The sequence below is a fragment of the Narcine bancroftii genome, chromosome 3, assembly GCF_036971445.1.
Source record: "Narcine bancroftii isolate sNarBan1 chromosome 3, sNarBan1.hap1, whole genome shotgun sequence".
Classification (NCBI taxonomy): domain Eukaryota; kingdom Metazoa; phylum Chordata; class Chondrichthyes; order Torpediniformes; family Narcinidae; genus Narcine; species Narcine bancroftii.
Window position 1 is genome coordinate 350,880,858 of NC_091471.1, and position 12,406 is coordinate 350,893,263.

General features: G+C 40.8%; 1 protein-coding gene across 1 annotated transcript in view; it reads right to left on the minus strand.

Annotated features, from left to right (window-relative positions):
- Window positions 1-12,406, minus strand: part of nol11 (nucleolar protein 11) — a 52,636-nt gene that overhangs the window by 20,249 nt on the left and 19,981 nt on the right. Inside the window, exons 7-11 of the mRNA XM_069929751.1 lie at window positions 9,439-9,633; window positions 7,022-7,098; window positions 5,434-5,557; window positions 2,704-2,816; window positions 1,454-1,525 (exon numbers count right to left, since the gene is read on the minus strand). Of these exons, the coding sequence (XP_069785852.1) occupies window positions 1,454-1,525; window positions 2,704-2,816; window positions 5,434-5,557; window positions 7,022-7,098; window positions 9,439-9,633 (581 nt within the window). The remainder of the gene's footprint in view (window positions 1-1,453; window positions 1,526-2,703; window positions 2,817-5,433; window positions 5,558-7,021; window positions 7,099-9,438; window positions 9,634-12,406) is intronic.

Consider the following 12,406-nt stretch of genomic DNA (forward strand, 5'->3'; position numbering starts at 1 on the left):
GGCAGCAGCCTCCTTTGAAGAAGACCGCAGAGCCCACCTCACTGACAAAAGGCAAAGGAGGAAAAACCCAACACCCAACCCCAACCAACCAATTTTCCCTTGCAACCGCTGCAATCGTGTCTGCCTGTCCCGCATCGGACTGGTCAGCCACAAACGAGCCTGCAGCTGACGTGGACTTTTTACCCCCTCCATAAATCTTCGTCCGCGAAGCCAAGCCAAAGAAAGATAAGATTGTGAGAAGCATGAAGAGGATGGACAGCCAGCACCCTTGTCTCAGGGTGAGAGTAGCAAACACCAGAGGAACTTTTTACAACATGAGGGGAGGAAAGTTTAGGGGAAACGTCAGGGTAATTTTTTTTAAATATATATACACAGAGAGTAGTGGATGTCTGGATTGCATTGCCAGGGGTGGTGGAGGAGGCTGGTTCAATAGGGATATTTAAAAGACTCAGGCACATAGATGCAAGAAAGATAAAGGGTATGAGGTAGGGAAGGTTTAGTTTGCTGAGTAGGCTTATGTAGGTCAGCACAACATGTTCTTTGTGCATCCCATTCTGGTAAAAAAAATAGTTGTGTCCATTTGGAGGCAAAAGAAATCTGAAGGTGCTGGGGTGGAATGTAATTCACAAAAGCGCTGGAGAAACTAGCTGGTCATGTAAAAGGCAGTCTATATTTTGGGCCTTTGCCCTTCTTCAGGAATGCTAAAAATCAGGCAGATGACCAAATAAAAAGCTTTTGGTGTGTTTGGTGGTGGTGGTGGGGGGGGGGTGGGAAGAAGGGAAGGAGCATGGCGGCATGCAAGAGGGGAAAATAACAAAGAAGCTGAGAAGGGCAGAGGGCTGAAAGATTGAAGGGAAGGTGGTGGGGAGCTGGTGGAAGAGATATACAGGGATGAGAAAGATCAGAATAGAAACTGGAGGTCAATATTGATGATATCTGCTGAGATGGAATGCAAGGTGTCGTTCCTCCATTGGTGGTCTCAACTTGGCCACACACGAGCCCACAGATAGAAATGCCTGCGACAATGGGAATTTAAGTGGTTGCCTGCTAGGTGCTCCTTGCTGATACAGCTGTGTCCATTTAGATTCAGATTTATTGTCAAAGTACAAACATGCATCACACATAACCCTGAGATTCTTTTCTTTTTCCGACTGTATACAGTGATATTGTAATACTTTACAGTATTATGATCCTCGATTTAAAGTGATAATTTTACACAAACTGTTTATAAAATTATTTTTAATTTCTGATTCACCTCTGTGGTGGAGGAACTCAATGGGCCGAACAGCGCTGACACCGTAACAGCATTGTTTAACCACTATGCTAACTGTGTCGCTCCAATCTGAACCTGAACTTTGAACTAATTTGTTGCAGGATTGAAGGGGGTGGGGTTGAAGGAGAAACAAATTTTTAGCCTCGATACTTAAAGTTTATCTTCAGACATTTGGTTTACCTTAATCTCAGTCAGATCCAGAGAAGTAGGTTGTGACTGGGTGTCCATAATTTGATGTTCGCTGCTTCTCTGCTGCAGAGGAAAAGATGATTCAATAATCACTTCTAGGATTTCATCCACATTGTAACCTCAAAACATTTCAGAGCTTCTTCACCTGACCTGAAAGTTGACTTGACAAATGGACTCCAAGTAATCAGAGAACCATTTAGAAATCTAAATAATTGGTGATCCTACATTTTTCAAGAAAATTTGATGCTAATAGACTAATCAACACATCTTGCATAAAAGATAGAACAGATTGTGGGTAAAATGGTGCTAACGTCACAGCTTGTTCACTCATTGGTCCAGAGTGCAGATTGGGGGGAGGGGGGATGTTCGCGGTGCAGGTGGGGGGCAGGGTGCAGCCAGAGCTGGGATCCTGGAATGTGGCCAGGCTCTGGACTGTGGACCAGATATGTAAATGATACTGAAGCATCAGCAACATTGGTAGTTTGCAACCAGAGCAAAGTACGGACTGCTTGTACATTTCCTGATCTCTAAACTCAGTGGGTTCACCAGGTAATTTATTACTCTACTGTGTAATGTAAAAAAAGCATGTCTGAATATTAATAGGACTAAGAGACAAGAGAATGAAGAATCTGGTCATCTGGCACTAAAGTTCCAAGGGTGTGGGGTTATAGAGGTTTACTGTCCACACCACTCCTCATTCACATTTTGCTGAAGGCATAGCTCAATCAATGTCATTTTGCTGTAGGCCACTGAGCCTTAGCTTGAAAATGGTTCGAGATGAGGAAGCAAACCCCTTCCTTCCAACATGCACGGCACCAAGTACCTAAGAACTACTTCATGCTTTCATCGTGGAAAGCAAAATGACTTGTGCAGCAGGGAAGTGTGCAATTTAATTCAATAAGCTTGTCTATTCATATTTCAAGGCATCCGAAATACAGCAAGGAGAAATTACATTAAAAAACTCTAGTGGAGTAGTAAATAAAATGAGGAAAATATTCACAACAAGAGGGTGGACAAAATGAAGAGTACACATAGGAGAGTGGAAGTTAGAAAGAACAAAGAACTGCAAATTATTCAATAGTGTCAGTAATAAGAAGAGGGTAGTCAGGCACAGAAAGTAAACCAGAGGCAATCAGAGTGCCTTCAGAAAGGAAAAGATTGTTTTCTGTCAAACCAGTTAACTGATTATTAAAACTATGGAAGGGCAGCACATCTCGATGATTGTAAAAGTCCATGCTTACTTTTTCACTAGGTGTCAGCTCATCAGAGCTGAAGGTTAGAGTCGACTGCAGCTCGGCACATTTCTGGTCTCGAAGCATTGCATTCCAGTTCATAACCGTGGACAGAGGTTTCACTTTTATGAATGAAAAGATAACACGTTGGAAATCGCTGATTGAATTTAGCTGCATGGTCATCACAACACTAGTATAACACCAGCAGGTTCAAATCCGTTGCTGTCTGAAAGGAGTTTATACATTCTACTCGTGACCTGCATTGGTTTCCTTCGGATGCTCCTGTTTCCTCCGACTCCCCCCAAATACGTACGGGGGTTGTAGGTTAAGTTGTCACATGGATGTATTTGCGTGGCACAGACAGGCTTATGGGTCGGAAGGGCCCGCTACCGTGCTCCATCTCTAAATTAAATAGTAAAATTTCAACTTGGCTATCCTGTATAAATAAAGGAAATAAAAACTGCAAATACTTGACACATCCTGGACAGGAGAGCAGTGGCATGGAAAATAGATGAAATGTGGACAAGGGCTTTGCTGACCATGGTCAAGGGAAGACACCTTAGAGAAACTTTGATGGAAAATCTTGCCATTGGAGAAAATGAAGGAAGTGGAAAACAGGAATGGTTCTCGCCAATGGTACTGTGGAAGTATAGCGTGAATAAAAAGACCAGTACCTGTAATTCAGTGGTTGTGGGGCACTTTGGGATAAAATGGTTGTGCAAGATACTAGAATAAAATTTCACCCATCCTGCATAACTGAGTATTGTTTGAAAGCAAGTGTAATCCAAGTAAGCAGGCAAACCATAGAACATGACATCACAGAAGCAGGCACTTTGGCCCAAACTATTCATTCTGCCTAGTCATATTGACCTGCACCCGGACTGTAGCTCTCCATACCCCTCCCATTCATGTATCTATTCAACATTCTCCGAAATGTTAAAATCAAACCCACAATCATCAACTCTGCTGGCAGCTCGTTCCACACTACCTCGCATGTTCCCCTTAAACATTTCACTTTTCACCCTTAACCATGTCCTCCAGTTCTTGTCTCAGTCAACCTCAGTGGAAAAAGCCTGCCTACATATCTATACCCCTCAATTTTGTGTACCTATATCAAATCTCCCCTCATTCTCTGACGCTCCAGTGAATAAAAACCTAACCTATTAAACCTTAAGCTCAAGTCCTGGTAACATCCTTGTAATTTTTCTGCACTCCAAATTTGGCCTCACCAATATGTTATATACCATAACATCCCAACTCCTGTGCTCAATACTTTGATTTATGAAGGCCAATGTGCCAAAAACTCTCTTCACAATCCTATCTACCTACGATGCCACTTTCAAGAATGATGTATCTGTATTTCCAGATCCCAGTTCTGCTGCCCTCCACAGTGCCCTACCATTAACCTTGCAAGTCCTACCCTAGTTTCTCCCCCAAAGAGCAGCACATCAAACTTGTCTGCAGTAGGATTAGGGTGGCATGGTTAGCATAGCGGTTAGCCCAACGCTTCTACAGCACCAACAATCAGGGTTCGAATCTGACACTGTTTGTAAGGAGCTTGTATGTTCCCCCTGTGTCTGTGTGAGTTTCATCCAGCTACTCCAGTTTCAATCTACACTTCAAAATGTACAGGGATTATAGGTTAGTTTGGGCAACATGAGCTCGTTACTGTGCTGCATGTTTAAATTAAAAATTTAAAAATAAAAAATTCCTTCTCCCATTTTACAGCCCAGTTTTCCACCTAGTCCAGATTCAATTACAATTTTTTAGAGCCTTTCTTGTTGTCCACTACACCCCAAATGTTAAAGTCATCTGCAAATTTGATGATCTAATTTATGATATTGTCACCCAGATTGTTGATACAGATGACAAACAACAATGGACCCCGCACCAATCCCCAAGGTACACCATTAGTCACAGACCTACTGTCAGAGAGGCAATTCTCCAGTAGTTCTCCCTGGCTTCTCCACAATATCTAATCCAATTGACTACCTCATCCTGGATGCCAAGCGACTGAACCTTCTTGACCAACCTCCAACGCAGGCCCTTGTCAAAAGCCCTGCTAAATTCATGTAAACATCCTTTCAGCTTTCCTGGTAACCTCTTCAAAAATTCTCTATAAGATTGGTTAGACATGACCTACCATGCACAATGTTGATTGTCCCTCACTAGTCCCTATCTGGCCAAGCACTTGTATAATCTGATATCTTAGGATACTTTCCAACATGTCACCCACTACATCTCACTATCTTATTATTTCCCAGATTATTCTTAGAGCCTTTCGTCAACAGAACAAAATTAGCTATTCTCCAATCCTCTGACACTACGTGCAACTAAGGGCATTTTAAATATTTCTGCTGGAGCCCCTACAATTTCTGTAAAAGCCTCTCTCAAGGTCTGAGTGAATATCTTGTCATATTCTGGAGATTTGCCTCAAGACAGCTCTGTAATGTGCACAGGTTAATTTGAAACAGGTGAGATTAGGGGAAGGTCACATTCAATCTTTTATCCTATCCATGACAGCAATAATGGATTCAAAATAATTCTCCCATTTTGCAGACCTAAACAAGGAAGCATGTAGTCCATGTATACCAATATTGTTCAAGCTCAAAACCAGCTTCTGATTGATCACAATCAACTTGTAAAAATGCAAAAGACATTTTAAAATTAAACTTTAAAAAAATCAGCACCCGTGTATAGTTTTAACAGTTTTTAAATTTTGCTTATTGAACAACTTACCAGTCGTACTTGGCTGTTTGAGTTTGCCAAGAACAGCTGCCAGACAAGAGGTTTCACATGAAAATGGGACCACTGTCAGTGCCATTCCATGAGGAACAAAGAGTTGCCCATTGTGACACCAGAACTGAAAAAAAATATCAGAGCAATGTCAAAAAACAGCAATCTCTGCCTGCTTCCGCGTGACTCCAGCAGCAAACACATCTTTCCCACCCATCCTCAAACCAAACTTCTTGACAATTCCTGTGATCCCTTTGAAAAGGTCAAGAATGGGATGGTCCACCTTGGACCCCCATCACTCAAAAGCTGAAATACAGAAAGGGAGCCTCTTTTTGTTCTCCATTACATCCTGAGGATATGGACAGGAAGCTTAAGCACACACCAAGCTTTGTCTTCTGAGTGGTAGCAGCAAAACCTGGAATACATCAACTACAGGAATGATAGCATATTAGATCATGAAAGGATCTGGGGATGGAAGGGAAGTTACTATATTATGTAAGCTTTGAAGGATTCCATTGGCCAAAGTTCCATTAGCTAAAGCCAATCGCAGGTGTAGCCAGGATAAGAATGAAGTCAGGAGCGTGATAAGACACTCTAATTGACTGGTGATCTCAACTCCAACGCAGCAATAAGGCAGATTGATTTGGAAGATAACAAGGCATGGGAACCATAGTGAATTGATAGTTTAGATTCAGAATTAGCTTGTATGCAGAAGACAGGCTTGTGGTGGAAAGGTGCTACTCTGCAGGGATTGGATTGGTGTTGGGACCCAAGTTGTTTGGGATAGATACAAATGATTTGAGTGAAAATGTAGGTGGTAAATTAGTAAGTTTGGTGATGATACAAAGATTGGTGGAGCTATGGACAGTGTAGAAGGAAGACTATCAAAGAATACAACATGATATGCGCCACATGTTGCACTTTGGGAGGTAAAATGCAAGGGGAAAGTATATAGTTAATTAGAGAGCTCTCAAAAACATTGATGTGCAGATGGATCTGGATGTTCAGGCCCATAGCTCCTTGAAAGTGGCCTTATAAGTAGATAGGGTACAGCAAACTTGCCTTCATTGGTTGGGGAACAGAGTACAATAAGAAAGTCATGTTACAACAATACAAAACTTTGGTTAGGCCACATTTGGAGCATTATGTGTAATTCTGGTCACCCCCATTACAGGAAGGTGGAGGGTTTGGAAAGGGTACAGAAGAGATTTATCAGATTGCTGCCAGGTTTAGATGGTATGAGCTCTGGGGTGAGGCTAAGCAGAGGCTGAGGGGAATTTACAGGTCTATTGGCCTTAATAAGGTAGACAGTCAAAATCTCTCTCCCCAGGCTAGAAATACTACATACTAGAGGATGTGTATTTACAGTGGGGAGGGGACCAGAATTTAAAGGAGACTTGCAGGGGAAGTTGTTTGGAATCAGCTGCCAGGGACAGTGGCAAAAGCAGATACAGCTATTTGTTTATAAATTAAAGTCTCGAGTCAGAGAGATGCAGCAAGTGGCATTGGTGCAAAGTTGCTTCTCAACATTCATATTAAAACCAAGGAATAAAATTTCCATAATGTATAAATAGAATAAAAAGCAAATTACCTGTCCAGAGCTTCCCTCTGGGAGCTCTTTCCACGACTGGAGTGTTTGGAATCTTGTATTCCAGATACTCAAAGAATCTATAATACAAGCAAATTACAAAGATTTGTACAATTAGCAGCCCTGCTGCCAAGTGTAGGGCTCTTCCCCACTGAAAATTCACCCAAAACAGTCTGCCAGGGAGTAAAATAACAAATTATCTGGATCATAGAAAGCTTGCCTGCAGGTAAAACATCTCAAAGCAGAATGCCAAGATAATAATACTCAGAAACACCAATCACAAGGTTTCAGGAGGGCTGACAGAGCAGGTACCAGCATGCTGTTTTCTCCAGCTGGAGAATAGGGAATTTACAATTAAGGTTCTGGCTATTTGAGACAGAAATAAGAAACTTCCTTTGTATAAAAGGTTCTATCTTTGAAACTCTCAAGCTCGGAGTGTGAATGTTTTGAAACTGAATATATTCAAGGTTGAGATCAATATTTAAAAAAAAATTGTTGTTCAAGGAGAATCAGGTAGGATAGTGGAAAGGCACAGAATTGATCTTGATCATAGTGGTGAGGCAGATTCAAGAGGCCATATTTGCATTTATTTTTGCCATCTTGTGATCATAACAGGAAAACAGCTTACAAGTCAGAATGACACAGCTTTATACATTAAAAGAATGGATTTGGCACGAACATCAATAAACAGAAGGTACTTGTACATTCCTAGTAATGTTGTGCATCAGCTGGAATCCACCTTTCAAAGTTATTTTTCCAGTCTCAGAAAAGATTTATTGCATTTCAGTTGTTCAAACATCAGCTCATCTCAAGATCATCTGCCATTGCTTAAGACAAAAACGCAAGATTTTCCTTTCTCAGTTCAACAATATCCTGAAAAGAATCAAGTATGGCACCAAGCTAAAACAGCCAAGGAACCCAGCATTTTGTGATGTCACATCCTGTGATGCATCTTAATTTGGACAAATTTTTAGTGACAGCAAAACTGTCAGTGCTCAGTATCATTGGAATGAGGAACAGATGCTTGGGAGCAGCGAAAAGCCAGTCTAGAAGCCATGCCCATGATTTCCTGCTCCCCTTCACAGCCTCATCAACCTTAGCCTCCAAATACCAGTGATTTAACTACAGTTGGGAGTTCAAAAATCCAGACTGCTCAGGGATTGGGTCATGCAGATTTTCTGGATTCTCGGGCAGGACTTCTAAAAGTCAAATTTAAGGAGGAATAAAGAAGAGATGAACAGATAAATTGTGATAGTTTATTAATTAGCAAATATAGCAAGCTTCATTTATCAAAATGAGCAGTTTTAAAGGAAAATAAACTCCACAAGCATGCATGCGCACACACACACACAGACACACAAAAACCCACTAAATTTAAGAAGTTTGAGTTTTCAAAAAGTCTGGATTCTTGAGTGTTCTGGATTTCTGCCTTCTAATGTAGAACATCAAGGATTGGTCAAGATAGCATATTTACTGTTTAGAAAACTTGTGGATTTTAATTTTCACAACTACAGGTATGCACCACTTAACGTTAATTTAGGCAACACCAAATGCATACATGTCGGTGGTCCCATAATTATTCAAGCAAGTAAGCAGCAATTTAGAAAAAGCAATCGCTAGCTATAGGAAATTGTATACTGTATACCCATTCTAATCCGACTGTCCCACTCTCTCTCTCTCCAGTCATGTATCAGTCCCAATTAATGCCACTGCCCTGAGCTCTACCCACAGCACTGAACGAATCTCCACACTGATCCCACTGCTCTACTCTCTCCTCACAGCCCCGTGTTGGTTCCCCACACTGATCCCATTGCCCCGCTCTCTCCCCTCAGCCCCATGTCAGTCCCCACACTGATCCCACTGCCCCACACTCTCCCCACAGCCCTGTGTCAGTCCCCACACTGATCCCACTGCCCTGCTCTCTGCCCACAGCTCCATGTCGGTCCCCACACTGATCCCTAAAAGTTTACAGGTACGCTACAGTATCCCATATAGCTTTGCTAAGTACATAAAATAGTGTTTGCACAACATCCACATCTCATATGCCCAATTTCACAGAAAATATTGTGGACGTCAAGCGGTACATACCTGTATTTCAAAATATTATAGATTTTCATGTGATTTCAGCCTCTAAGTGAATCTTTTATCTTAGCCTGTACAATATTAGCTACAAGTCAAGGCTTTTACGTCCTTGTTTGCCATGTGAAAATTCTTCAATCTGATTGCTATCCAGAAACACAAACCAGTGATCCATTGAACTGTCAACAGCAGGAACTGACTTCAGAAGTGACATGTCACAGAAACCACCACAACTTTGGTGCTAATTTTTTCCCCCAACTACTTTCATTACTGCTGGACCACAAGATCCAAGTCATATAAAATTAACACTTCTGCCCTGACATAACAAATATTCTAGGTACCTCTGACTTCACAATGTTGGGATTGCGGAGTTCTTAACACAGCAATGCGAGTCTCATCCAAGGCCAAAATTGTAGCGTTGACTGGAGAATCCACACAACCTGGCAGCTTTAACAGTAATGATAGGGGCAGGACCTGCTCCTCAGCTGAATTCCTGTTTAATGTCAACTTTATTTTATAGATACAGCCAGTGGAATCTTCAACAAAAGAGAGAGAAAATTATCAGTAAGCATAAACATTTAAAAAATATACACCCAACAGCACGAGCTGTACTCAACTGATATAAATAGCTAATCATAATGCTTATACACAGTTTTATAATCATTTTGTTAGAGCAATATAAAACTACAGCACAGAAAACAGGCCATTCAGCCCTTCTAGTCAGTGCCAAAATATCATTTAGCTAGTCCCACTGACCTGCACCCATTCTATAACCCTCCAGACCGCTCCCATCCATGTATCTATCCAAATTTATTCTTTTTTTTTAAATTTTTTATTTTTCACACCATAAATCACATTAGCCATGATATACACTATTTCTTTTTCACACATATACAGTGACTTTTTCTCCCCCCCCCTCCCTCCTCCCAAGCCACCCCCCCACCCCCCCTCTCATCCATTTTAGGTATACAATCTAGGTTGCATTAAGCCAGTCAGACAATGTTGTCATTCAACAAAAATACACCAGAAATTCTACTGAGTCCATTCTTTTCTTTCCTTCTCCTTCCATCAACTTAGGTAATGTTTGTCCCCGGTAGGTTTTCGCTATTGTATTTAATGTAAGGCTCCTATACTTGTTCGAATATTGCAATATTATTTCTTAACCTATATGTTATTTTTTCTAATGGAATACATTTATTCATTTAAATTTAGTAGTTTCTTCTTTTTAATTTGGTTATGTATTCCATTAATATTTAAAGACATATAGTTCAGTGTAGCCCTTTTATATTTTGTTTATCTTCTCTTTCCGTTTTTCCATCATTACCTTTCCTCCTTTTCCATTTCTGTTTTCTTATTTTCAACTCTTTATAAGACAACATTCCTACAACATCCAACATTTTCCTTATTCTCCTATTTCTATCTTCTTTATCCCCAATCTCCCCTTCCCCTCCTGAGTTGTCCTTTATCCCTTGTCGGACAACCACATCTCCCCTCTCCATTTGGATTTGCGAATCCACTCGCAAGCGTCAACTGATTTTGCAGTGACCGCTATTTCCCCCCACCCCGCCCCCCCCAGAAAAGATTTCACTTTTCATATGTCACAAAGGTCACTCTTTTAATTCCCTCCTTATTCTCTCTATTCCATTACCTTCCCTTATTAATTCTTGTCTATACTATCTATATTTTCCTCTAAGTACAGATACATTCACGTATGCACATTGTCTCTATTCACTCTTATACCTCTTTACCCGCATACATATCAATCGTGATCATTTTTACTCTCATTACCCGTCTTCATCCCTCAGTCTATTTTTGTCTTTACCCACATACATATCAATCGTGATCATTTTTACTCTCATTACCCGTCTTCCTCCCTCAGTCTATTTTTGTAATTGTCATAAAATCGCCTTTGCTGTATTGAACTCTTTTCTCTTCTTTAGGAGTTCAAAACTTATATCTGGATAAATGAAGATTTTTTGCCCTTTATACTCCAGTGGTTTGTTGCCCTCTCTTACTTTTTCCATTGTCTTCTCCAGTACCTTTTCTCTTGTAGTATATCTTAGGAATTTTACTAAAATAGATCTTGGTTTTTGTTGTGGTTGTGGTTTAGAGGCCAATACTCTATGTGCCCTTTCTATTTCCATTTCTTGCTGTAGTTCTGGACATCCTAGGGTCTTAGGGATCCACTCTTTTATAAACTCCCTCATATTCTTGCCTTCTTCATCTTCCTTAAGGCCCACTATCTTTGTTATTTCTTCTGTTATAATTTTCCATTATATCTATTTTTTGAGCTAGTAGTTCTTGTGTCTCTATAGTTTTTTTATTAGATTCCTCTAATTTCTTTTTTAAGTCTTCTACCTCCATTTCTGCTGCTACTGCCCGCTCTTCCATCTTGTCCATTTTCTTTCCCATTTCTGTTAAGGTCATCTCTATTTTATTCATTTTCTCTTCTGTGTTGTTTATTCTTTTTCTTAAATCATTAAATTCCTGTGTTTGCCATTCTTTAAATGACTCCATGTATCCTTTAATAAGAGCAAGTATATCCTTTACCTTGCCTTTCTTTTCTTCTTCTATTTCCCTGTACTCTTCCTCTTCTTCTTCCTCTGGGTTGGCCATCTGTTGTTTCTTTGGTGCCCTTTCCTCCTCTTCTTTCTTGTTTCCATTGTCTTCTGTGGTCTCTTCTTGCTGCAGGTGTTCTGCAGCTGTCGTTGCCGGCTGTGGAGATCGACTCCCCAGCTGGTCCCCCCTCCCGTCGGTGTGTTTTTTTTCCATTCGCATCGCGCATGCGCGATTCCTCGCGCATGCGCGGTTGCGCACTTTTACTCGGCTCAGCGAGCCATTTTTGTAGTCCATTATTTACCGACCTGAGGGAGCGGGTTTCTCTCTCCGCAGCGGGCCTCTTCGGACAGGTAAGGCCTTCACCTTTTTCCTCCTTTGTCTTCTCTTCCTCTCTTCTTACCGTTGCTTTCGATTTTTCTTTTTTTGTCGCCATCTTCTTTCCACCTTTATACTCACTTTTCTGAAACTTTTATTTCTGTGCCTTTGTGTTTTCCTTTGTTTTTCCCGACTTTTCTGGAGAGGGCTGGAGTTCACCGTCCGGCCACTACTCCATCACGTGACTCCTCTATCCAAATTTATTCTTGCATTGATTTAATTATAAATTTGGTTACTTTGTTCTTCCTGTTAATTTTTTTCCCCGTTTTATCCATATTTGGATCCAAATTCAGATTGAAATCCCCTCCTATTAGTATGTTCCCTTGCGTATTAGCTACCTTCAAAAAGATATCTTGCATAAACTTTTGATCTTCT